This window comes from Cottoperca gobio, chromosome 17, assembly GCF_900634415.1.
Source record: "Cottoperca gobio chromosome 17, fCotGob3.1, whole genome shotgun sequence".
Lineage (NCBI taxonomy): Eukaryota > Metazoa > Chordata > Actinopteri > Perciformes > Bovichtidae > Cottoperca > Cottoperca gobio.
The window spans coordinates 13,496,113-13,523,823 of NC_041371.1; the positions used below are offsets into that span (position 1 = coordinate 13,496,113).

General features: G+C 40.8%; 3 protein-coding genes across 5 annotated transcripts; 1 reads left to right on the top strand and 2 right to left on the bottom strand.

Moving 5' to 3' along the window:
• Window positions 1-973: 973 nt before the first annotated feature.
• On the top strand, window positions 974-12,658 carry LOC115022656 (fibronectin type III domain-containing protein 7-like). 3 transcript variants are annotated; one of them, XM_029453711.1, is made up of 10 exons: window positions 974-1,158; window positions 2,048-2,308; window positions 2,835-3,092; window positions 3,192-3,458; window positions 3,544-3,807; window positions 4,021-4,281; window positions 4,623-4,880; window positions 4,992-5,252; window positions 6,190-6,448; window positions 7,569-7,703. In XM_029453711.1, exons 1-9 carry the CDS (start codon window positions 1,005-1,007, stop codon window positions 6,414-6,416), a joined length of 2,211 nt encoding a protein of 736 aa, XP_029309571.1. In that variant the 5' UTR covers window positions 974-1,004; the 3' UTR covers window positions 6,417-6,448; window positions 7,569-7,703. The 3 variants fall into 3 exon arrangements, with proteins under 3 accessions (XP_029309571.1, XP_029309573.1, XP_029309572.1); XM_029453713.1 differs by lacking the exon at window positions 974-1,158 and adding an exon at window positions 1,627-1,720; XM_029453712.1 differs by lacking the exons at window positions 974-1,158; window positions 2,048-2,308; window positions 2,835-3,092; ... (3 more) ...; window positions 4,623-4,880; window positions 4,992-5,252 and adding exons at window positions 7,913-8,176; window positions 8,301-8,558; window positions 8,910-9,170; ... (2 more) ...; window positions 11,301-11,537; window positions 11,833-12,658 and having other exon boundaries at window positions 6,267-6,448; window positions 7,569-7,829.
• An 85-nt stretch (window positions 12,659-12,743) lies between these two features.
• prpf38b (pre-mRNA processing factor 38B) lies at window positions 12,744-18,527 on the bottom strand. The gene is made up of 6 exons (XM_029454028.1): window positions 18,080-18,527; window positions 17,001-17,069; window positions 16,620-16,771; window positions 16,151-16,211; window positions 14,341-14,591; window positions 12,744-14,186 (listed from the first exon to the last, which is right to left on the bottom strand). Exons 1-6 carry the CDS (start codon window positions 18,287-18,289, stop codon window positions 13,520-13,522), a joined length of 1,410 nt encoding a protein of 469 aa, XP_029309888.1. The 5' UTR covers window positions 18,290-18,527; the 3' UTR covers window positions 12,744-13,519.
• A 638-nt stretch (window positions 18,528-19,165) lies between these two features.
• LOC115023151 (protein FAM102B-like) lies at window positions 19,166-27,223 on the bottom strand. The gene is given in 12 exon segments (XM_029454328.1): window positions 19,166-20,128; window positions 20,339-20,402; window positions 21,150-21,286; window positions 21,466-21,658; window positions 21,776-21,871; window positions 22,288-22,391; window positions 23,827-23,873; window positions 24,374-24,490; window positions 24,976-25,005; window positions 25,295-25,333; window positions 25,335-25,416; window positions 26,983-27,223. Coding segments are annotated over 12 exon segments (1,098 nt in total). The 5' UTR covers window positions 27,129-27,223; the 3' UTR covers window positions 19,166-20,085.
• Between the last annotated feature and the right edge of the window lie 488 nt (window positions 27,224-27,711).

Consider the following 27,711-nt stretch of genomic DNA (forward strand, 5'->3'; position numbering starts at 1 on the left):
TTACTAATGAACTGTTTAGTCACTCGTGTATCAAATCTCACAATGTCAACATAACCTTTCTATGTATATACTGTATACCTTACAGCAGAAGTTTTCAAAGTGTGAGGCGAGCCTCCCCAGAGTGGCTACATATAACTTCAGGGGAGGCTCAGTGAATGGAAGTGAAAACATATTATATTATAACATTAGTTATCGAAAGAAGATCACATAGAATGTGTGATTTAGTTTGAGAGCTCAATAATACAGGCGGAATTTTACTGTTGTTTTTTAAGTATTTGGTGTAGTCTGATGTTATGTCAAACAGAAAATTGGACTTTCTATGCTCAATTATTAATTGTATATGGGATCAAATAACATAACCATGATCCCTTAAGCATCCAGGAGTTGAGCTAAACCAAGCAAGTAAACTAAGGCAGGGTGAGGGAGTGCCTTCTTCCACGCTTTGTCTGAGTTCAGGCCCACGGTCTTAGACTTTGAAAACACATGCTGAAGATTATGCTCTTACCTGTAATCCAACTCTCTCCCATAGCTCCCTGTCTCCCAGAAGATGTGTTAGCCGAGTTACAGTGCAACACCAACGTGATGAATGTGAGTTGGACACAGAAGCCAGGCTCTGACGATTACACCGCCTGGGCCATCAGCACTGATGGACACACAGCCTCCTGTAACTCAACGTCCAACTCCTGCTCCATTCATGATCTGCACTGTGGCAAGGTCTACGATGTGGTCGTCACCTCCTCCTCCATTCACTGCGACATTAAAGCTGGCTCTGACTACAAGGTTCAGTCTGGTCAGTGCAGCCTTTTCATGTGCATAACACGCTAAACTAAATTATATTTGCTGATGAATTTATAGTATGATTTTAAATGTTCCTCTTCTTTCAACCACCTGTAGCTCCTTGTAAACCTGAGAACACCACTGTCGACCAGAACTGCAGCAGCAATGTCATGACAGTAAAGTGGAACCAGAACGGCAGCACAGCACAGAACTACACTGTTAAAGCCATGTCGGCTTCAGGTATTAACTCCACCTGTGACTCCACTGAGAGCAGCTGCTCCTTCCTGAACCTGAGCTGTGGTCAGCTCTACTCTTTCACTGTGATGGGACACACTAATGTGTGCATGAGCGAGATGAGCTCTCCTCCAGAGAAGCTCACCGGTAGGCTACACTGATTAACTTTACTTTGGCAACCATTTCTTTCTTGTTGAGAGTTAGCTGAGAAGATTGATAGCACTGATGTTTGTACGCTAAATATGAAGATACCACTAGCAGGTGGTTAGCTTAGCTTAGTTTAGCATAATGACTTGAAACAGGGGGACACAGCTAGCAACCAGCAGAGATGGTTGGCGAGTTAATGCACCTGGCTAAGCTTTTATATGTATTAAACAAAAGGGATATAGGCTAAAATATTCATTTGTGAGCTTAAAAAGGTCCCGTTTGTAATATTTAGGGGAATATATTAGCAGGAATATAATTATAAATGTTTTCATTAGTGTATACATCACCAGAAACTAGGAATAGATGTGTTTTTGTTAGCATAGAATGAGCCCTTCATATCTACAGGGAGCGGGTCCTCTTACACGAGGTCCGCCATGTTGCACTGCCACGGGCCAAGTTTCTACAGTTGCTCCGAACGGAGAAACCAAACCCTGGCTCTAGACAGGGCCTTTTGATTTTTTACATTACCTGAAGGCCACTGCAGTTCCAACACACTTGGAAAGTGAGGACTGAGCAATCTCAACACTAGATGCCACTAAATCCTACACACTGGACCTTTAAAAAAAAAAAAAAGGGGCCAGGCTCGCTGTTTTCAGTGTCTCCTGTCGGTATACTAAGCTAAGCTAACCATATGCTAGTGGTATCTTCATATTTAGTATTTACAGACATAAGAGTGGTGTCAATCTTCTCATTTAACTCTCAGCTATAAAACAAATAAGTATATTTTCCCAAAATGTCGAAGTATTTCTTTAATTTTAGTGTATTTTATATTGGCGTTCCTCATTTTCAACCGTCTCTTCTTCTCTACGGTGCCTCTCTTCTTTTCTAGCCCCATGTGCTCCCACCGATATGTCAGTCGAACTGAACTGTACTACACTTAACACTCTGGTCAGCTGGAGTAGCGCAGCTGTAGCTACAGGCTACAGCGTCCAGGCAACCTCCATGAATGGACACAACTCCTCCTGCAGTGAGATGGGGACATCCTGTGACCTCAACAACCTGGTCTGTGGAGAGGAATACTCTGTTGTTGTGGAGGCAATGCACACTGGCTGCCCTGGCCCTGCTAGTGCACCTGCCAGGCTCGTCACAGGTAAGTAAAACTCAAACCTCGCCCTGATGAATCCCGTTAGCCCAGTTAACACACAGTGACAGAAAAATCTGTGGCCAAGAAAATACATCAGTACAATTTAGGTGCGTCACGATATACCGGTATTGACTATAACCGTAATATTTAATTAATAATACACATTTGATAATATCTTGTAAATAATGCAGCGGCTCTTAAATTATTTACGTTTCTTTCCATTCTCGCTTTATCTTCCTCCCCAAAGCCCCACACGCAAATGAGTGTAATTCATTTGCCAAGATAGACAAAACGCACAATAAACAAAGTTAAGATGAATTTGACTGACGGCATTGTTTTTTTCTTTTTCAAATGTTTTATAAATATCGTGATTATATCGTTAACGTAAATTAATTTGGGCCACGATAATCTTGGAGTGAAAATGGGATATTGTGGTGTAAACAAGAATGAAATGGTGAATGACGAAGACAACAATCATTAAGGTGTTTTGCTTCAACAGATCTTAAACAACAGTATTTTTTTCTCCCCCTAGAACCCTGTGTCCCCGTGAATCTCTGTGTCCACTACAATGTGAGCACTGCGCAGGTGATGTGGGGGGCAGCAAGAGGTGCCAGCTCATACTCTGTCCAAGCTGTGACTGACGGGGGCTCGACGGTCACCTGTAGCTCCACCAACACCAGCTGCTCCCTGAATGGCCTGCAGTGTAGTCAGATGTACAACGTCACTGTGATGGCACAAAACCTGGCCTGCAACAGCACTGTGACTTCTGAACCCTACCGCCACATGACAGGTTCGTCATCTGATTGGGTAAAGATGTGTGTGAAAATATTTACAGTATGCCGTAATGAATTTTTAAATTCTTTATCCTTTGTGTTTTCCCTTCATTCAGAACCGTGCCCACCCACCAACGTTCAAGCCAGTGTGGCGTGTGAACAACTCACTTCAACTGTTTCCTGGCAGCAGAGCGACCTCGCTGTGGGTTATGCCGCCTACTTTGACAACCAAAATGGCCACACCGCTTCTTGTGTTGGCGCAGACACAGATACCCAATGTGTTGTCTCAGGGATGATGTGTGGCACAGTGTACAACGTCTGGGTCAAGGCGCTGGGTCAGCAGTATAACAGCGCTGACAGCACAGTGGTCTCTCTTACATCAGGTAAAGACATACTCAGCATGTCATTTTCTGTCCCTCTTATTTTCTTTTGTGTCAATTTATATACCTACTCGTGCCATTTCCTCAGCTCCATGTCTGCCCAGAGAGGTAGAGGTAGAGGTTGGCTGTAATCCTAATGGCGCTGCCGTTGTGTCCTGGAATGCTACTAATGGCACAGCAAACTTTTCCCTGACAGCAATTGTCAGTGGAAGTCTTCAGACTATATGTGCCACTCAGCAGAACAGCTGTAATGTGACAGGTTTAAGTTGTGGGGAAACCTACGACCTCAGCGTCACCGCCAGCAATGAACAGTGCAGCCTCACAGCGTCGATGCACGCTAACATCACCACACGTGAGTGTTTACAGCAAATCCTCATGAGTGTTAGTTCAGGTTTCATTTCTTCAGAATGTCTCTGTACAAGGACAAGGCAGCAGGTGTGACAGCATCCCCAGCAGCGCTGCCTTCTTCAAAACTAGTATGATCTTATATCTTACCTCACAATACACAACTTCTGTGACTCGCTTGTGTTTATTTGAGTTCACCACCCTTCTCTCTCTCCTCTAGATCCATGTGTCCCCCGCAATGTGACGACCTATGCACAGTGTGAGGTTAACGCAGGCTCTGTCAGCTGGGGGCCCAGCGATGGCGCTGAAACATATGTGGCCGTAGCAACTGGGCTTGATGGCCACGACCACGAGTGTCTCACCAACAGCACCTCCTGCACCTGGAACAACCTGCACTGTGGAGAGAAGTACACTGTTGTAGTGAGAGCAAAGGATGGCAACTGCACCAGTCTGCCCAGCAACAGCTCTGTCATCCATATGGGTATGTTGTGTAAATTCAGACAACATCTTTTAATTTGGTACCAATAATAGAGGGAATGTAGACCGTGTTTAAATAGTACACCTTGATTCATTAATTGTGTAACTCAAGCTTTTAGTCAGTGAACAGAAGGTCAGCTGATGCAAACATTTGTAATTTGTCTACTGGCATGCTTATAATTGCACATATTCAGCATAAAGCTTCCAATAATAAATGAATGATTAATTAATATTTGCTTTGATTAAAAATCACGCACCCCCCCCCCCCCCCCTAGCTGGTGTACTAAAACCCCAATGTGGTTGAAGATCTCTTGTTGTTACATCCTTCATCTTTGTTTCTTCCAGATCCCTGTGTGCCCCACAATGTGGCTGGGACTGTGGATTGTGATATGAAAGTTGTCTCACTGACCTGGGATTCAAGTAATGGGACAAATTTGTACATGGTAACAGGCGAGGCAGGAAACAAAACAATTGCGCTCACCACTAATGTCACCACAGCCTACTTCTCTGACTTCTCCTGCGGACAAAACTACAGTCTCACAGTCACACCTCAAAACCAGTACTGTCCTGGAGACTCCAGCGTACCGGCTTCCATACATACATGTACGTTTATGATATGAGATCACTTTTAAAAAGGCAAACAGATGGACAAATATATATAATAGATGTGTGCTCAAACAGGTCTAAAATTAACTTGTATGTTGTTTTTACCAGGGCCGTGTCCACCTGCAGGAATCTCAACGATGCAGGACTGTCTCTCTGGCATCGTCATGGTAACCTGGCAGGCAACTAACGGGTCAGACTACTCCACAGCCACCATGCAGACTGACACTGGCATCTCAGAAATGTGCATGTCCGACTCTAGTGTATGCAGCATCCCGGGCCTCACTTGCGGGCACAACTTCTCGGTGTCGGTCACAGCCTCCAACCAGCAGTGTAACATCACCTCCACTCAATCCACAAGGTTGCAGTCAGGTGAGGTTTTAAAAGGCTCTCGGTTAATATGCTTTGTCTTTGTAATCAACGCTCGCTGGTAAAATCTTGCTTTTCTACTTTTTTCATTTCTATATTACTCAGAGGATGCAGAAACAAGTCACAAAACCACATTTAATTTAATTGATTGTTGGTCGCCAACCAATTAGATTTGACTTAATTTCATGTCCTCATTTTTAGGGGTCCAATTGTGAGAAAGGAAATGTCTGTTGTATGCCTTTATTATGACTTTTCAAGATGACTTTTATACTCTTTTTATACGTGGCTTTGTTTAGATGTTATAGTTTCAACAAAACTTTGGCAAGTTAGATTTAAGATAATAACTCCAATTCCGTAGACTAATATTGCAGAATATAGAAATTGTTGCCAAATTTGTATGTATATGATATTAGAGATATATTTTTCATATAATATACATATATATATATATATATATATATATATATATATACACATACACAGTATATATATATATATATATATATATATATATATATATATATATATATATATATATATATATACACACACACACACACATACACAGTATATATATATATATATACATACACACACACAGTATATAAACAGGTATATAAATATAGAAAAATATGATATATGGCCATTATATTTGGGAATAAATCATGATGGTATGTATTAAACTAAATAACTATATACCTTTGATATGTTCTAATCTAAATTATAAAAAGTCTTGCATTATATTTTTCAGTATTATATGACAACATTAAGTTTGTAAGAGGTAAATGACTACTTACTTTTTAGGTGAACTGTTCCTTTACTTATCTTGAGGATGAATTTCATGTGTATCAATCTTATATACATGAAATCCTTCATTATTGCTGAACTTTAAATTCAACGTGATTTACCCATCATGCTCTTGTCTTCCCCCTACCTGCAGTGCCATGTGTGCCCACTAATGTGTCTGCAGTGATGGGCTGTGCCAACAACACTGCTGTTGTGTCCTGGTCTGCCAGTCAGGGTGCTGTACAGTACTCTGTGACAGCCCACAGTAGTCATAGCAACCTCAAATGTCATACCTTTAACCTCAGCTGTAGCCTTGACAACATCACCTGTGGCAACCGCTACACTGTTCAGGTGGTTGCTATGGATGGACAACTGCTCTAGTATCCCCAGCCAGGTTCTGATATTCAACTCAGGTAAGACAGGAAACACCAACGAATACACAATAGCACACATGTAGCACTGGTCTGCTCTACACACACCCAATAGTAATACTACCTGTACTGTATACTTCTCTTGTATATTTAGTGGGTGACTGTCTACTTAAGAACTACTTAGACGATGTGTGTTATCTCACTTACGATGCACCTTTAAACCCCCTCTAAATAATTTACTTTAGAATAAATTAATAAAATTAAACATGTTAAAACTCAAAATTAGCCAAATGAAATTCACGTAATTAAACACTACAGTAGATGTGTGATAAAGACACATTAAACCTGTGCCGCTTCTATTAACATACTTAAAGAAATACACATATAATACTTGAGCGCCCACACTCATAGCAAACAAAAATGCCACAGATCTGATGACGGCCACCATATGTGGCCATCCATGAAAACAGGGTTACTCACACAGTTCATTGACAGTTGTTGAGGAAAGTCTCTCCTCCCTGGTCAAGGTACAGATTTTATTTTCCTGGTCACCTAGTCCATCTTGTTTCCTGTCGTCCATTGTTGGGGCTGATCCTGGAGCTAGCTGAAGGTTAGCACCACAGCTAATGAAATCCTAAACCACAAATGTTAGCTTAGCACTAGCGAGGCTGTTCGCATAGTCGAAAACTTCGACAATCTAAAAACACGTCATGTAACTTTAAATAGCAGCGACTGCAACTCACTGTGTTTTCCCACTTTAATATCACTCTTATCAAAGCGCATTGTCAGTGATATTACACCGTGAATCTCTGGAGCTTCTCTCCGTCCTCACACCGAGAGGCGACCAGACAGCGAAGCGGGAACAAGCTGCTCTCTATCGGCCTGTGTTGTTGTTCTCCCGCCCCCCAGCTGAGCAATAACTCAGGAACTTGACTTTGCCTCATGACTGACTAATAAGAGTTACAATAAATTAAGTAAGCTAGGCTTTGACACCTCACTACGTGTAAACACTGTAGCCTACTTAAAAAAAACGTATTGTGCTGTATTCACTGTCATAGTAAATTACCAAACATGTAAATAGTTACAGACATTTTAACACTATATAACATGACTATAAACATAGAAAACATGGGAAAACTTAATCATGTCTCCTTATTTCCAGCGCCATGCCCGCCTCAGAATGTAAGTGCCGAGGTCAACTGTTTGTCAAATGACCTGACGATTTCTTGGGATGCCATCAAAGAAGCAGACCACTTTTTGGTGTCAGTAATTGCAGAGAATGGAGGCAAGAGCGAGTACTGTAACACCACAAACACTGTGTGTTCCTGCAATGTGACCTGTGGAAATACATTCATGGTTCAAGTCACTTCTGTCAGAGGCGCCTGCAGCAGCCCGCACAATCAGAACCACAGCATCCTGTCAGGTATGAAAACTTCAAAAGCCATCCATCTTTACAAACTCATCCATCCAGTCACCAATTTAACTCATGTCATGTTTACTTTCTAGCTCCCTGCCAGCCTCAGGGAATTAGAGGCAACCTTGACTGTGTGACGAATTCTGCCTGGATATCATGGGACACTGCTCCAGGAGCGGACAGTTACACTGTGTCAGCTGTAGGTGGATGGAACTATATAGCCAACTGTACCACTTCCTCCAACACTACCTGTGAGGTGGAAGACCTTGCATGTGGCGTGCTTTATAACTTCAGTGTTGTTGCTAAAAACAGCAATTGTGAGAGTCAGCCAAGCGACACTATCAACCTGCAGACAGGTAACAGATTTCCGTCTTTGTGAAAATAATATGCAGATGATACTCTATTTTATATCAATTCAAAAATAATGCCCAACCCCGAGTAAAACAGAAATTCATGCATGAAATCTGTCTCTTCCCCCAGCCCTGTGCTCCCTCTCTGGTATCACAGCAGTCACTCAGTGCCACAATTCCTCCATCCTCGTCTTGTGGAAGGGCGAGGGAAACACTGTGTACACTGCCACAGCAGAGGCCAGCGATCATACCTACCTATCCTGCAACAACACTGGCACTAGCTGCTACCTCTATGGAACACAATGTGACCTCCATTACACTATCATTGTTTCTGCATCATCAGACCAGTGCAGCAATCTGAGAAGTCCACCATACAGAATTAGCATGGGTATATAGAGTTTTGTTGTTTTCTGTCATGCATTAGGTAACATTTTATTAAATACTAGCTTAGAAGGATAGTATTCTTTAGGTGACTTTCCCCTTTTTGACTTGTGCAATAGTTTGCCATTTTGCATTTTTGGTTATTGCTGAGACTTAGATAATAAGATAAATACCACATTCATATACATCTTGTAAATATGAAGCTACATACAGTAGTCTTAGCATAAAGACTGTAATGACCATGACAATGACCAACCAACCCACCAGCTGTTATCACATTCTGATTCAAATGCTTCTAAATCCTGATTGGTGCACGGGAGTACTAGACATCAACTTTTTTTCCTTTTTTTTTTCACAGAGCCGTGTCCACCCGGGAATGTGGTTGTTAATGCTACCTGTGAGGACCGCAGTGCGCTGGTGTCCTGGAGCCCCTCTCCTGTAGCTGAAACCTATCATGTCGTTGCTATGGGCGTAGACGGACATGTGCATACTTGCAACACCACCTCCAGTAACTGCAGCATATCAGAGCTCCACTGTGGCCAGCAGTATGACGTATTTGTGACTGCCAGTCACGAGAACTGCACCAGCAAGGCCAGTCAAAATGGCACACTCAACACAGGTATTTGTCTTTATATACAGAAGACATAGAGCATATCAGAGCATATCAGTACATGTTCATATGTTGACCCAACATGACTAAATAATAATAGTTTCAGGAGTTTAATGAAAGAAATTCTGTCTAGGTCCCTGTGAGCCGGATGGTTTCTGGGTTACTTCCTACTGTAACAATCAGTCTGCATTATTGTCATGGACGCCCAGTGATAACGCTGTGGACTACTATGGCTGTGCCCAGGCTGAAAATGGAGACATGCTGTACTGTCACAGCAGAAACCCCACCTGCACCATCCAGGGTCTTGATTGTGGAACAGTTTACAATTTCTCTGTCCAGGCCTCAGAAGGGACATGCAACAGCTCCTTCAGTGACGCAGTGCAGAGTGGAGCAGGTATAAGAGCTGACTCAATCACTTTCACTTAAATGGCCTAATAGACTAAATTAATTAATTCTCTCTCTCTCTCTCTCTCTCTCTCTCTCTCTCTCTCTCTCTCTCTCTCTCTCTCTCTCTCTCTCTCTCTCTCTCTCTCTCTCTCTCTCTCTCTCTCTCTCTCTCTCTCTCTCTCCAGCTCCCTGTACTCCAGACACTGTTGATGTGCAGCTCTGGCCGATGCGGATGGAGATCCAGGTGATGCGCTTCAACTGGACACAGATCACCTGTAGAAACACAGAGTACTTGCTAAAGTTAACAGGAAGTCTGCTGGGAGATAACCAGACCCAGTTTGAGCTCTCTTCCTATTGGACAAGCATGACATACTTTGAGATTCCTCTCCCCTGCGGTTCATCCTACTCGGCTACTGTGGCGAGCAGGAACACTGCCGGTACCAGTGACCCATCTGTGCCTCTCATCGAAACAACAGGTAAACTACACTTAACACTCGAGCTACTCTTCAAACCCATAAAGGTGTCCACAGAGCCAGTTAAATGACAGTAGACCTGTGCTGTTACTGCTATCACTCTATGTTATCACTTAGAAAAAAGACAAGTCAAGGGCAGCTTGCTTGATAAAGAATGCACTGACTCATCTCCCAAACAAACTCAAGGATACGAGTAGGAGGAGGTTACACACACACACACACACACGCACACGCACACACACGCTAAAGCACCCACATAGATTAGGTGCACTTTGCCTTAGATATTTGCAGATGCTACTGACTGTCCTAATGTGGAATGTGCAGTATGTGACCTTGAATACTTACAACAAGACTTGTGATTAGGTCAGGAGGATTTCTTGTATAGGATCTAATAGCATCTTCACACATATGTAGAGTGGTAGAGAAGGACCATACTTATTACTTTCTAATCTTGTAAATCCAGCACGGGTTAAATACTTCTCCACAAGGCAGAACCTTCAGAGTCGATGCTGACATTACACTGTGACTACGTTTCTGATATTCACTTGTACTGCTCATCTTCTATATTCTCCTCGACCGAGCTCCAATAAACCTTCAGCGTGTATATTAGGCTTTAGTGAATATGAGAATACATGTTGTGGAGTATGATACACAATGCTTTCCATTGAAATGTAGTGGAGTAGAAGTATGAAGTAGCAGAAAATGGCTCAAGCAAGAAAAGTACCTCGAACGTGTACTTGTACTTGAGTACTTACACACATTGTGCGTGGCTTAATGTCTTCAATGTCTTCAGTTTTATTTGTCAATCAGGGAAATGTATGCTCCTATCTATACTTTAAAGGCCTTGGAAACATATTGTCTCAGTCGGTTTCTTACTACAGTGTAAGTGATGGGGTCCAACAGCCTGTTGCCAGGAATACAGTGAAATTTAGAGGAGTTTTGTTATTTCACATGAGAGATTTGAGTGTTTGTTTTGTGTTAATAATAACATTATTGATGGATGGATTCCATTTATTGGCTTCAGTCTCAGGGTCCTTTGTAATGTGCATGCTGGCTCACTGTCACACTGTCACGTCTTACTGAGACACTTGAAGAAAACGAAGCCATCGTTAATGTTATTAACCTCTGCTTCTCCTACAAAGTCAAGTCAATATGTCTGCTGTGAAAAAGGCCTGGTGTTGCTCATTTAATCATGAATATTTATGGCTATAGGGAAAAGCCAGACATTTTAAAACACATTTTCAGATATTTTTACTGTCTGTAATTTCTCTTCTCCCAGCTCCTTGTCCACCAATAGGAGTGGTGTACAGTGGTAACAGCTCCTTTGCCACAGTTTCGTGGAACGCGTCTGTGTTTGCAACCACATACACGGTGTACGACAACAGTATGACGCCAAAAGCCCAGCTGTGCTACACTGCAGGGCTGTCCTGCTCTCTGTTCAACATCGCTTCCACTAACCTGGTGATAACAGCCAGCAACACAGCTGGAGAAAGTGAGGAGACAAGTGTCCCAAATGGTAGGGTGTGTGTGTGTGTGTGTGTGTGTGTGTGTGTGTGTGTGTGTGTGTGTGTGTGTGTGTGTGTGTGTGTGTGTGTGTGTGTGTGTTCAACCACTGAAATAGTTGAGTCAAAAAAAATGCTTAATGCTGCCTTTGATTACTCTAATTTTAAGCTAAATGAGAGGGGTTCTTACTACTTACCTAAAAGTGTTCGCTTTCATGCAATCTCATTCATTCCTTATTTATTTGACAAACAAGTCTCAAGACAAGCCGTGACCTAAATCACAACTGCGACTTGTTTTCCCCCCAACAGGTGGCCTCCAAGCTCCAGTGCTGGATGTCAAACAAGCAATGCCAACAGTTATTTCCCTCGAGTGGTCTCAGATTGATGCTGCTTCCCATTACAGCCTGTTTATCAGGAAGCAAGACAGCTCCAGTGAGTCTCAGGAGATAACGGTTTATGGCGAGAGCATCATTCTCACTGATCTGAGCCCAAACTCGACCTACTGTTTCTCTGTGTCGGCCGAGTACGTTGCCACTAGGGGACCAGAGTCAGAGCCTGTGTGTGTGCAAACAGAACAGAGGCTTGCTCAATAGGACACACACTTGTGGAGACAAAGCTGGAGGTTTGCACACGTCTCAAGATTAAAATGTGATGGTTACTGTCGAAATGGCAGCTATAACTCTAGGTCTGGTACCTTGTACAATTTCATGGGGAAAATAAACAACTTACAAATATAAATTTGATAGGTCATGGGAATTAGCATGGGTTATTCTACCAATTACTTTTCAGTTGGTTTACCATAATCTGCAGTTATTTGTTTGATGGCGTGACACTAAGATGTCTTCCAAAGAGCCCATAAAGGGTTTTGAAGTTCTTCTATTCTATGCTTGTGTAAAACCTTACTTCATTTGTCTGTTGGTTGAGGTTAAATATTTGATATCTGGTTCCTCTTGGTTTTATAAATACTTAATCACTTTTGTGAATTACTTAGTTATCTTAAAGTTATTTTATCAGGAAATGTTTTCATATCCAGAGTATTTACTTTTTACTATTTTTAAATGTTTATTTTTTAATTAATATGGAAATTATTTTCAGCCATTCTAACAAAACTCTGAAATAAAAAGTTTGCATTCAGCCTTTGCGTCTCCTTCAAGTTCTATAAGTATATGTGCTTGTATGACATCCGCATGTACTTTTCTTTCAAAAACAAGAACAACATGTTTGTAAAAGTGTTTTTATTAGAAAACAAAATGCAACAGAGCAATAACCCAAACACAGCACAGGTAGGGCTCAGTGTGTGTGGTAAAAATGACCCCTTGCAAACTGCCCTTTAGAGGATTAAAACAGTCTCGGGCTGTCTACACACAACCATGGAAAGAATCGCTTTGTGCGAGCTATTGTTGATCCACATCGCTGCTAAGCTTTGTACCTCAACCCTTCACTTGTGACCCTTCAAAGCATGTTAAATCAGAATACAGCTGACCAAGACGCTTAAATAAGAAGAAATCCCAGACATATGCAGTGTAATATTTATCAAATTTAAAAATATGTGTTTTGGCTTTTTTTACCGCCTGAAAATAAACAGTTATTCTTTATACATTGCATAAATTATAGGACGACAGTGTTGAGCTGAGCTTTCAGCACCGACGGAACCCGACCCAGCAAGCAATGCAACTCGGACCGTTTATCGTGTGTAGACAGCCTATGTACAAACCCACATCTTTACGAGGCAATCGGATGCACCATAGAAAATTAAAATGCCATTTTTGCCACTTTACAAATTTCAAGTGAAGACTAACAATGGTCTAATGGGGAGTGAAAAAGGCAGGAAAAACATAAAAGTAAAGCAACATTACATTGGCCAAAGACAATAACTCCAGATGTTCAAATGTGCTGACATTCCACCTCTTTAGCACAAGTGACAGGTGACAACCGAGTAGAAAAAAAGGAAGACAAACACAGGAGTAGAAGTAGTAATATTGCTGGGAGGCGACATTTACTCAGTGCTCTGACTCCTTCTGCGTTCACTATGTTTACTATGATCATTACTGGACTCTCGCTGATGATGGCTCCTCTCTTTGCTACCACTACCTTTGTGGGAACGCTGTTCTCCGTCTCTCTCCCTGTCTCTCTCCCTGCTGTGGCTGCGCTCTCTTTTCCTACTCTTCTCCTCCCCCCCACTTTTGTGCTTCTTCTCCCTGCTACGACTTCGGCTCTGCCTTTTGGCCTTCCTCACTTCTCTGTGTCTCTCCCTGCCGTCTTTATGTTTCCTGTCATCGGTCTCTCCCCTGCTCTTTTTATCCTTGGACCTCTCCATCTCGGCGCCTCTGTCTTTATGGTGTTCCCTATCTTTCCTCCTGCTCTTGTCCTCCCCGCCGTCTCTTTCTTTGTCTCTACGTTCGTTCCTTCGGTCCCGACTGCCACTGCAACTTCTTCTACGTTCCCGCCTGTCTTGGTTCCTGTCTGCACTGCGGGACCGTCGTTTCTCCCTGTCCCCTCTGTCCCTGTCCCCAACCCTGACATCCCTTTCCTTCTTCTGGCGGTCGCGCTCCCTCTCCAGCTCTCGGTCAAAGCTGGGGCCGTGCCGTTCTTTCTCGCGGTGATGGCTCCTGCTCCTTGACCGTTTGGGTGACCTTCGGGGGCTCGGTGTCCGTCTGGGTGTCCTGTCAACAACGGTAACATTAGCCTCAAGCAATTAACATTCTGGTCTAATAAATTATAGATTACATAACCTACATGAATCACAATAACTGAAGGGTCCAGAGAGCCATAGCAAGAGTTGGCAATAGACATTCTTTTGGAGTCAAAGTGCGTTACCTGGAGCTGCGTTGTTGTTGTTGTTGTTGTTCCCCTTGCCTCCCTGCCTCTACCACTTCGGTTTCCTCCTCCTGCACCTCTTTCTGAGGAACTTTACGAGGCCTAGCCTTCATCTGTGTGTCAATATTCTTCTGCACAGGTACTGGGATACGGGGAAACAGAGTGGAGAACCACTCCAGTTTGGTCAAGAAGGAGCGCAGCATCTCTCCAACGGTCATCACACAGCCTCCTCCTGCTTTGACGTCGAGCTCCTAGGATCAAACGGTGGGAAAGAGCCATAGAAAAACTCAATTAGAACACACAGGCAGTTCAAAAGGAAAATGTGTGATCGCTTTTTCGATCTTGCCTCAAATCATAAAGCAATTTGTGATGACCAAGTACTGAACCTTCACCTCTGTTCATCTAGCTTAATCTCTCATATCAATCAAATGTGCCTGGATTTACTTTTTATAGTTAAAGAGGAAACAAAACTATAAATATGAGAAAAGGCTTTGCTCAACTAAACTGTGTGGCAGTTCCTGAAGTCTGTATTTACAATGTGAGCGTTGATAATCAAGCAACCGTTATATTGGTAAGATCCCCCCCCCCCACTTTCCTTCACGTCATCCGTTTAAAACAGCAAGTTCAAAAAGTGGCTGCATCTACTGTTAACAGACCAGAAATGAAGGGAAGGGAGAGCAGCCTCTGAAAACAATGAGACACATCCTCATTGAGCCAAAGCGAGAGAAGCCGTGGCTTTCGCTCTCCCAAAAGCACAATAGACTCTTAAGGGGCCGTAGAAGCATGAAAACTGCCCACAGTGTAAGAACAGATTGGAGCAAGTAGGCAAAGTGCACACCAGTTAAAGAGTTATCGACTTTATATGGTAGAGAACAGCCGCTTTGCACTCACACACGCAACCCAACAGTGCTGAGATACAATATCCAATTCACCTGCTGCACAATGGGCATCTAAAGAAAAAAACAGGGGAATTAACCAGTTTGGTAGGATTTCATATGATCAATTCAAATATAATGCAACAGAACATCAAAGGAGGCCTGGCTGCACAGCCTGTTGTCAGATTATATTCCTATTAAAAAAAAGGACCAGTGTGCAGGATATTATTATAATTATATGTATATGCTATGTTTTCATTAGCATATAATTATGTGAAACTAAGAATGATTATGTTCTCATTCCCTTAGAATGAGCCCTAACTACATAGAGTGCAGGTCATCTTCCATGTTGCACCGCCATGTTTCTACAGTGGCCCAGAACGCAGAAACCAAATGTTTACAATACCAGAACCACCGACATGCTTGGAAAGGGAGGGGTGAGAGGAGGGGAATTCAGTTTGTTGCAATCTGCAACCTCACCACTAGATGTCATTATATCCTACAAACTGGTCCTTTAAATATGATAAAAACACAATAGATTTATCCAAAGGTTCACATGGCTTATTAGTTTGTGTTTATCTGTCCGAGTGTCTATCCTTATAAATGCTCCAATCGCAAGTTCTCCCAAATTTAGTTTTGTGCAACAAGTCCTGATAAAGCTTGTCAAAAACAAAAGGGCATGCCTTATTACATTGACTATAAGATTTACTCAGCATCATACACGGTACTTACCCTGATAAAAAGCAGCAGAGCAGTGACCAAGTAACCTAGCTACTCAGGTTTAGAGGACAGAAACTGGGGGTAATTAAGCCAAATGAAGGCAAAGGTGAAAAATCAGCTATGAGCATCACAGAGGGGACAGCTTTTAACATGTGTCGTGTGACAGTGTATTTAATGGAGAAAGAAACATCAAATTATTACCCGAGGTGACATACCTCCTCATCATCCAGGAAGCCGTCGTACCAATCTACCAAATCTGCTGGGGGCTGAGTGTATCTGAGGAAGAATAAAACAGAGCGCACAATATAAGTATTTGTATCAGAGAATCATGTTGCAGATATAATTTGTTTTTATAAATTTGTTCCAATGATACCTCATACACATTTTCAGTCAGATACTACAACTTTTTATGATTCGAATCCGAGCATTAGATGCATTGCACCTAAAACACTACAATAACATTTCCCTTATACACATTAGTAGCATATTGGTAGTTACCATATCTACTAATGAGGTTTTGTCTTAAAATTACATTTTAAGTAATGAATATTGCCTTAAGAATAAAAAATGTTTTCTTCCAATCAACGCGATACATGAACAAAAATGTGCAAACATATCTAGTAATACACAGAATCTTTGCAAGTCTAAAAAAAACAACTTAGAGAACATAGAGGAAAATCATACCTTATGTACATGAAGCCAAGTGCTCTGATGTATGGAGAGTCTGTGTGAGTGATCAGACCCATCAGCTGTTTGCGAGTCAGCTTGAGAGTAAACAATTTGTATAGAAGACAGAAAGCAGTAGACACTATACCACCAGTCCCAACTCCACGCACCTAACAAGGATGAAGACATATTTGTAAATCACATCATTGCACATTATTCACGGCAAACCTATTCATAACTGACCCTTTTGACAATACTCAAGTAGTGAAGTACAATAATTGAAGTACTAATAAGTCATGTAAATGTGTCATACTTGTTAATCATCATCCTCCAGGTAGGTAAGGGAAATGTAGAGGGGGGGAAGATGGGGAATATAAAAAGCACGTACTTCTCACTTACCCCTCCGCACATTCCAGTCTGGCCTGCGGTCTTTCTGCTTCCCTTTTCCCAAGGTTCAGCGTGAGTGACCTGTAGGCACACAGAACAATATGAAGCTAGTTTAAACACTCACAAGTTTCTGCTAGACCTTAATTGAGCTGCCTACACACATCTGAAAAATACCGTCCATTTGCCTCACAATTTACATTGGTAGCATTACTGGGGCTGGAGTGGTGTGCCAGTGTTCAAAACGGCCAATGATAGCAACAGGTACTTATTCAAAGTCTTTGTGGTGAATAATACATATGTCACATGTATGCCTGGTTAATATTCCCCGACGTGGAGTTTTATATAATATACAATCGAGTTATACTATTAAACGTGCCAAAAATGTATATAGGTAATATTGAGTTAGTTGGCTGCAAATGTATGTCACCGATTACGCAGACAGGCTATATGTGGCTATGCTAACCACAAGCCATGTTAGACGAGAGAAATACAATCTTATATTTAAATCGCTACATCAAGCTACATTGTGAATAACGAAAGAAAAAAAAACATTTACGGGAGATATGCACCAGGGAACCGTACTGGTGTGAGTCTGAGAGGCCTACCACTTTCAAGCGGTACCTGCCGTTAGGAAGCGGTGTGTCGGTGGAACACGAGCGGCATATCACAGCAGGGATCGGCACATGCCGCTAAACCATAGTGGCATACCATTAACCATCGCAGTGTCACTCATAGTAATGTTAATGTTACTCGAATTGGTACAACAGACTTAGCGAACAATAAACTATGGTGTTTATAAAAAGGTAGCCAACTAATGGCACCGTGTTTGATTTAACGTTAGGTAGCAATAGCACACTAACAAGTTAGCGAAACTAATAAAAACACTAACTTTACATATTTGTGGGCAAGTAAGTGAAATGAGGAGACATCTTTCCGAGACCTTAAGTTAAGATAGTTAAAACTACCTCTGACTGATCCCAGTTGTCCTTGTTAATTGACGACTGCAATATATTGCTACAGCTACCTTAACGCTAGCTTAACTAGACGGTGGTTATCTAACTAGCATGCGGTTTAGCATTTGCTAACTTTACCTTGAAGTATATTTCGTCCACAACTTCATGGTAGGTCTTCAGTTCATAAAGCTGAACTTTGAAATACGGCGAAGACAGCACATTTGTAAGAATCATTGGGTTGAGGTTCATAGTCTTTTCGTTGCCCCACAGGGGCAATACATTTCCATGTTTTCCCGGTGCAGGCTTGCTAACGGCCTGTGTTGGTAGCTGGTTTCCGACGTTAGCCATATTAGCTAAATCCCACGCCGCTCAGGTTTGTGTTCAATTAGCGTATTTCAGATTACAGATCCATCAATATAACATAGTGAAATGTCGATCGTCAACAATTCCGCCCGTTTACTTGTTGCTGATTTGTAGTTAAATTGATGATAACAACTTCCCGCCGTCGCTGTAACGTTAGCTGTAAGTGCTGTTGCTGAGGCGAGGTGGAACCGGAACTGTCACGCTGGTGCAGTGTGAACCCACTGCTGCGCCAACACGGTCAATGTTGTGAAAATAAAAGCATGTATGCACACACCAGATGGCATACTGATGGCTGCACACAAAAGTATATATTCTGTAAATCTAATTTGCAATTATTATATCATGTATTTGAAAGATGTAACTTTTTTAGCTTTTCTTATCAATGTATCCTACTCAGTCGACGTTTACTTTGAAATGTTTGTTTTGCCAAAACCGGAAATAATATTGTCGAACTTGTTAATATAATTTATCTTCATTTTCCAATTTTAAATAGCCATTTCACAATATCCGTTTGTCATTTTTAATCACAAATTTTCTTTTTTTAGCTTCTATTTTTATTTTTTACATTAAATATGGCCTAATTATCCATTATAGTAAAATTAAATGTAATTATTAGTTTGCGTATGCTTTATCATTTTCTATTTTCCCTTCATTTTAAAGCGCCGTCTTTTAGTTATTTTATGTTATTTATTAATTTAAAAAAGTATAAAATGTGCAATGGACTCTACAGTTAACAATTGCCTGGAAGATGATGACAGAGACATGGTAATAAAGTATTAAAAACATTTCATTTTTAATGCCGGGTAAAGTTGTCCTTCTACACCTTGTGAAAAGCAACACAAAAAGTAGTTGGGAGTCATACAGAGTGCATTTCTTTTTGTCAAATGTACTTTTTATTAGGCTTTAAATACAATATTCTAACATCTTAAAAACAACCTATAAATATCTTAAAAACATCATGGGCTTTACACAGTTGACTTTCAATACGAAGGCTACATAGTTTATATACTTTAGATATAACTTTGTAAGTGGCAGCAAAGGTACATTTTACTATGGTTGGCGCATTTACAAAATCTGTGATAAAAATAAATTCATTATTTTTGACATTACAGACAACAGACAACAGACAAAAGGTACATGCACACACAAAATAGACATCATACCCAAATAAAAACCCCATATAAATGTCATGGTATTTTAAATGCAGTCATCCTCCCTCACAACCAGGTGAACAGAGGTGTTTTTCTGTAATGGGCTTAAGATGTTGACACACAATGTTAAACCACTATACATTTCACAATGTCAGTTTTCTATTACTTTAAATATATAGGACTTCAAGGAGCGGACACAGTCCCCCCTCCAGCTACGTGTGGTACAAGGAAAATGGTGAAACAAAATCAACCATACCAAAGTACTGCATACTTTTTTAAATAGCAGAGAATTAACAGCTTAAATGTCATCAAGATGGGTGAACAATATGTGTAGAATAACAGTACTAACCCCTAGTCTTACAGTTTTCATCAAAGAAGACTAACATAAATGTCAGTACAACAGTTATCTCAGTCACCAAAGTGTTCCAATAATGTGGCCTTCACCTCCACTTCTTGAACACTAGGGAGCTCTCCGGGTCAACAGACACTGTAGGTCAGATGCAGAGAGATTGCGTAAGAGAAATTAAATCTCCTGGAGTGAGGCGGGAGACACTTCTGATGGAACCTCCATAACGCAGTCTTGTGTCCCCGCGCATTGGTGTAATATGACAGGCACATGCTTCCCAAAGCCTAGCGCTTGATCACCACCTGCTCAAAGGCTCCAGCTGCGACCCTAAAAGAGAATGCCACAATGTGTTACATGACAGGAAATGAGAGTGATTTTATATGCAGAAGTAACACTGTGTTGTGTGAAAGTCCCTTAACATGTGGTTAATATGGTCCTTACTAGAATCCCCATTCAACACATTTGCAATGATTTTAGATTTATAGTAAATGTCTGCTGCGTGGAACCTACAATCCAAAGTTACATAATAACACTTACCTCATGTGCTGGCTTCCCAAGGCTGTACTCCCACCAGGACCAACAAACAAGCTGAGCCCCTCCTCTGCAGAAAAAAATCACACACACGCACACACACACACACACACACACACACACACACACACACACACACACACACACACACACACACACACACACACACACACACACACACACACACACACACACACACACACACACATTAGAAATAAGGATACTGCCAATCAGTGCACAGTCAAGGTTTGACAAAGGCTCACACTTAGTTTCTAGAAATTCAAAATAAATTAAAACAATTGATAGGTTGTAGTGAAGCTGATGAGATCTTTTGAAGAACATCTAGTAAAGTAGTTGATAGTTCAGGAGCACAATCAAAAGACACACTTTCACACACTAAAAATAACATCAGTCTTTTGAAGAGTTAATGAAGAGTCACCATTTCTTAACACAATAAATGACTCCTCTTCATTAAGCCTTTGGTTAAGGACAGGGGTTTGTAGCATGGCAGCCACAATGTGTGCTCAGCTATCAGTGAGGTTAAACTGCCCTTGTGGTGTTCATAGAAATGATGTGCAATCTCACCTCCGTCATCCTTAATCAAATAAACCTAAAACGGTAAGTATGTAAGTATGTTGTGGAATTTATGATTTGCCATCATTAACATCTAGTTATCATTTAGCATTTGGAGGAAGTAATGACGTTGTGTGGTTGCATTGCAACATCTCAAAGTAATTTGATCCCATCAGCAGGATGGTAGGCAACTTTCCAAGTCAGCCTTCATACTTCCACTAAGTCACAGATTAGGAGTACACACCCTCTGCACTGGAGTCCAAGAAACTATGGCTGAAATCCTGGCTCTGCAGGATTTTCTCAATTATGTCATCAGCATCCACCCTGGTGGCATCAACTCTCTTCAGCTGATTCTCCATTGAGTTCTGCTTAACTAGATGTCTAATGCAGAAACAAAAACAGTGTTGAATATTACACAAACATGCTTCATGGGGAAAAGAAACAACATAAGACCATATATTAGGTGGAAAAAAGAAACAGGTTATAATGAGGTTGTTATACACATAGGTTAAAATCAGCATAGAAAATGTGTTAGAAGGAAAGGCAGGAAAAAACATTACCTTGGACCTTTAGCAGGGGTAGAGGGGTGTTCAGGTGCATGTTGACAGGTTGCAGAGATCGGGGGAGTTGTCCTGCTCTCTCCCTGCTGGTCACTGGGTTCCAGGATGCTGCCGATGCCTGTGGAGGCAGAACCTCCGGATGCGCTCCTCCGATGGCACAGATCTGTTAAACTGGAGTGATTCGAGCTGTAACCTGCAGAACAGCAGAGGTTATGTTTATTAAGGTTATGCTTGTGATTTTTGTAACAGGTGTGGTAGAAGTGGTTCTTTTGCTTAAAGGGAATAAATATGTGTGTCTGTTGATTGGTACCTGAGATTTTTGAATGCTGACTTGCATGGCTGGGTGTTCTAGAGTGGCCATACACTACCAGCTCCTCTGGGACTGATACTGACTTTAATGGAGTCTCTAAATGATAATAAAAAAAACACAAAAAAAAACACCACACACTTACACTCAGTGGTGACATTTTAAAACCACAAGTTTTGTTATGAACACATGTTAAATATGTACACACATCTAAACCTTCTATTCAGAGGAAATGTTTATTTTTTAGGGTAAATCCTCTGGAGGATTTACATAGTTTTAGTTTCTTTATCATGCTTTTCTTCAGAGGCTTGAGAAAATAAAACACTGATGATAATTTTGAAATTGTGACTGTTTTCACCTGAATAATCACGGTACCTAATGAAGGATGGCTCTTTTGACAACTTACGTCAAAACTACTGTCTACCACAAAAGCTGCTGCTTTACATTCGTACATTCGTTAAAATTGAAATTTTGGAATTGTAAGGAACAGAAAACTCTTTAGAGTCTGTACATACTAGTGAGTGCATGGGATATGTGCATGTCCCCTCCCTTCCTGTCCTCAAGGAGACACTCTGCTTCAGCCTGTGGGATTCCCAGAGTCATGGCAGTAGATGGGGGACTAAAGGAAGCACAGGGAAGAGGGATGTTACTGAGGAGCAGGGTGGGGTCATAAGTATAACTTAGTGTTGTTGGAAAAGAGCTCCTTCAACTGCTCTGCTCTGAGACACAAAAAAATGGACACCAACCCGATTAAAAGCCATATGCGTAGAAATGACATTTATGAACTTTGGCGATTCCTAGTGGCAGGATACAGAAAGACACAGCACACAGCAATGCACGCTGCGTCTCTGGGATTGACCCAAACAAATCACTCTCATGTCTAACATAAATACTTGGATTTACTGGTTTATGTAGAAACTTTATTCAGATATTTCTAGAAATATGCTCTGTGTGTGCTCGTTGCCCTCTAAGTTTCCTAAACCTATACCTGTGGCATACTGTACCTCAACTAGTGAATAGATTGGCATACAATATTGTTTATTGCAATAACAAAATCTGCATATTTCTCTGCTTCACAGGCAAAAAGACAATGAGCAAGTAACACTGGGATGGTTTTTGTATGCCGTTATCAATCAACCTTTACATGTAGAAATACTGTAGACTGCAGATATTCAAACACAGTGAGCAAGCCAGTCTCTTTGATCAAGTTATACATTAGTTATAAGTGAATAAGTTATAACTCTATTGCAAAAAAATGACAATGACCTTTTTAGCAACTCCCGGACATTAACACAGGAAACCCCACGTCTGTGCTTCTACTGAGATGCTTTGCTAAATGAAGGGATGAGGGCGGAGAGGCAGCAAATAGTGACACACAAACTGTGAAAAAAAATGAGCGTCATCTCTGCGTGGGCTGAATGACTAGGCCCTATCGTTAAGTTTACGCTTTAGACATCTCCTAGGCAGCAGCGAGTGTATTATTACACTAAGAGGGAGTTGGGACATGAGAGAGTGCAGGGAAAGATTGCGTTGGTTAAAGAAAGTTAACTGTTTGCACATGGTTCAGGCATTGGCAGGAGTGTGTTGTTATATCACGTCCTCTGTGACAAACTGCTCTACATAAAGCTCTTGATAAAAGAGAAAATACAACCTCTGGGCTGAGCTGAACACACATCAGCTGTTGCTCACTACCAAGGTTGGGCAGATTAATGTCTGGTTGAGGGTTTATTAGCTCTCAGATAAGACATCTCAGCTACAATATAATACTTCATAACGTTAACGTCTGTGAAAATTCTGTAAATCAGACATGAAAGATTGTTTTCAGTTTGATGATAGACAGGATGTGATGAGAACACTTTACTCTGTGGTTTTCAATGCAGAATATTTTGTACATACTTCCTTTGTAACCACAACCAAAACGTTTCGTAGTTGAATATACTAAACATAACAGTCAAGTCAACATTTCCTTAGCAACAAGTCTCAAATTGTATTACTATTCAGACTTTCAGAATGAGTAATACAACTGAACAGATAAAGGCAAAATGAGCTCTTACGTTTTAAAACAGGGGTCTCCAGACATAAGTTGTGTGGTGATGACAACCTGTAACAGAAGAGGAAGAGTTATGTCAGTTTTAGGCTGACAAGTAACTGTACCTGTTTAAGAGGGTTGCTACTAACTAAGGTTTAGAAAATATGTTGTGAAATGTAAACCCATTGTAGATCTGTGGCGTCAGGAAAAATATTCAAAATTCATTCCCATGGCTCAGGCAGTTTATAGAGCACAGGCTCAGACATGTGTGGCACCAACTCCCGGGGCATGACACTTTTCCAGTCATTACATAAATCCAACTTTTTCAAATAGAAGAGTGTTTACTTGTGAACTCAAGAACTGGTGACTTGCGTTAGAGCAACACAGTTATGAACAAAAAGGTTGTAAGCTTATTTATGCTTCGCAAAGAAAAATATTATATTTGTCTAGACATCTAAGAATACATTATTTGACTGTAGTGATACATGGGCAGTGTTATAGAGACTCCTAATCACATTTCCAACAATATTTAAAAGATGATTGTGGAGCTATGTGTTCAAACAGTACAACACCTTCAGAATTGAGTTGTCCTGTCTGGTGTTCTTGGTGTCATATCCCTCTAGGAGACACCGTCGTGTGGTGCTGCCAGACCCAGCAAACTCAGACAGGTTCAAGTCAGCAAAGCCCAGCTGCACAGGGATATAGGAGATCAACCAGTTAGAGCAATTTCACAGTTTGCCTCTGTTAAAGTGCCAGCATTAACAATCTGTTTGTACACGAAGCATCATCTTATGATAATGTGGTTTTATAAAACATACAGTAAGCTACATTTTAAGAAATCCAGCCCAGCTTAGGTTTTTTAGAAACACACCTCATGTGTCTGAGATTGGACCATCAATACTTGGAGAATCAGATAACCTAATTCTTTAACTCGGCATTAAAGTTATTGGTTAACATAGCGTAGGTTGTGATTTACAGATTTTTCAATCAGTAACAGAAGCCGGACACTAGACATAAAAACACTCTTAGTGACTCACGTCACTGAAAGGTTTAAGGGCAATTAGAGGCCGACTGTTATCACATACATGCTATGATAAGACTGTTCTAATGGATATCTGGCACGTAAGCTGCTTTGATTACAAATGCTAGTTTACATTATTAACGGAAGAATTACCTTTGCAAAACTTTTTCCACCCTTCAATTCCTAAAATGACAAAAACAAAAAGAATCCATGAGGTTACAGTTGCCTGTTCCATTACTATCTCACGCACTATTTTTATTACGACATTTGTGACTCCTTCCAGTATAACAACTGTCTGCACAAAGCACTTGTAATATGGTTACAAATTAACATTGCTTCTGTCCTTTTGTAGGCTACATAAACATTTTCTAAGCACAATCACTTCTCAGTTAACTATCTGGACTCTGCTATGGAAAATTGGCACCATGCATTTGTGTGTGGGTCAACAAAATAGAGAATTTTTTTCCTGTACCTTGCGCACAGACACCCGGCACAAACAGGGGTTGAGTACATCCTGTCTCAGCATTGGCACTCATCTTACACACGAAAGAGAATTTCTTCCTCCAGTGTACACAGTTGGCTTGGACTGGCTCCCTGGGGAAGAAGCACATTTAGAAATGCTACTTTACCCTCAGAGTGTGTGAAACAGATGTGTCCCAGACCATCAAGAATGCTACAATATTAAGTTGTGTCTGTTTCTAGACATATGTAGGAGAGTGTAGCACATTATATTTTGTAATTGAGTCTGTGAAGTGAGCTTATGATCTGCTTTTAGGCTTTGAACTATCTCCTACAAACTTATATTAGATGATGTATTCACTGATCCTTTGCAAACATTTGCAAATTCCAACTGATCAGGCGTTGGGTCCTAAATGTGTGCCACACTTCAGTCCAGTACTCGCTGTACTTGATATAAGGATGTTTTGGAAGAAGATAGCCCTTTGTGCCGAATTTGGTAAATGAGTAAAACTTCGCTTCACAGGGTACATGAAGACTGTAAAGAGTAGACAAAGCCTATCACTGGCAGCAGCAATAAGGTGCTATATAGCTTTATAGTACATTTCTGTCACCGTTATATTATTACGGCTTGATAACATTAAGATAGCATTAACATATTATAGGAATTATTAAAAATAGTAGTATAAATAGAAATAATATAAAAATAAGAACTTTCATTCAAACCGTATATAAAACACAAGATTGCCAATATACTTATATTTAAAAAAGAAAATAGTGTTGTGGTTGGAGCAGGGTCAAACTTACACAGTGTTTGGGAACAGACAGTTACCATGGCAAAGTAATGAGGGTTAGACATGTGCTATGCCTGTGTCTTTTTTTCCATAGTGACTCATTTGAATACTAACGTTACAGGCACTTATAATCACAGGCCGGAGAGATTAACCTCGTGTGCTTCTTTGTAGAAGAATGAAGCATGCAAACATGAAGAAAACTCTGTTTTTAGGGTTACAATACAATAAATAGATAACATAAATGTAGAAATGACTGAGAGAGAACACGAGCCTGATACACATTCGACATCATAAGGAGTCTGTTCTGTTACACAATCCGTAATATATTATTAGTATTATTATTACTAATAATAATACTATAATACTAATAAAATAATACTAATAAAACCATTCAACCCAACTGTTGACTGAAATAGGGCTTCTCCAGCCGAACTCACAGTAGGGCTACAGGTTGCTTAGCAACTGCTTTAATCAACATGTACAGCAGTTAACGGAAGAAACCGTGTATTTGTTTCTGTTAAAAAATAACGTTAAACCAATATTTTATTGAACTAATTAGTGTCACTAGCTCTTTTGAAATTGCTTTAAATCACTTCTTCCTGAGTTGTAGGGCTACTGTCTAAGACTTACATCGGTAAGTCTTCAACTCTTGAGTCAGAAGTTAGTGAACGTTAACCTAGCTACGTTAGCTAAACTTTAACTACACGTAACCACATTAACGTTAAACGTTGACAGTCATGGAATGCTGTTGACAACAATGAAGAAAAGAAACATGCTTAAGTTAACGAGTGTCCAACGAAAACTGAACAAGGACTTAAAAATGGTCAAAAACAAGTTCCACTTAAATTTAATTTTAGCTTGTTCGAACAACCAGTGAACCGTTACTATAAATAGCAAAAACAATTCTTACCGAGACGACTCTTGGCCAAAGCCTCCATCTAGGAGTCTAACTTTACAGAATAAAACTCCGTTTACAAAGGGAACCGACGACAATTCCTCCAAGTTGAATTCTACTCTGAATTTAAATCTCTTTTTCTTCATTAGAATGAACGACATGATATGCTAAACCTCAGACACCGTCCTGACTGAAGTGGTAAAGCTGACAGACAACTGTACACTTTCGCTGCTCCGCGCTGTCACTGCTGCTCTCTCAGCTGTTGCTGGTTGTTGCTGCAGTCTGCACACAAGATTCAAAGTTCAAATCTCCTCCTTCCCACCCACTGAAAAATATCATTCATGACGTGGGGGAAATTCCGCCGTTTGATTGGACACTGAAGGCTGTAATGCATAAAGAAAGGAGAAATACCGAGGTCACGATTGTAATAGTTGTACACTTCAAGGCTGAAACTCATTCAAGCCGTTAAAAAAGCAGAAGGGACAATATACTATTCAGCAGGCATGTGGCAATAAGAAGACAAGCAAAAATAAGCATATGACAACTCTGAAAAAAACCCTTTACTAATCTATAGCTATACCATGCTGTTGAATATTTAGCCAGAGCTTTGCTATAATTATATAAGCTGTATACAATTTGTGTTAGTGAATAGCCTACTTTATTTATGTCTAAACAGTTGTTGAATAAGTATTCAGATCATTTACTGAGTGAAAGTAGCAATACTCACACATGCTCACTTTAGGA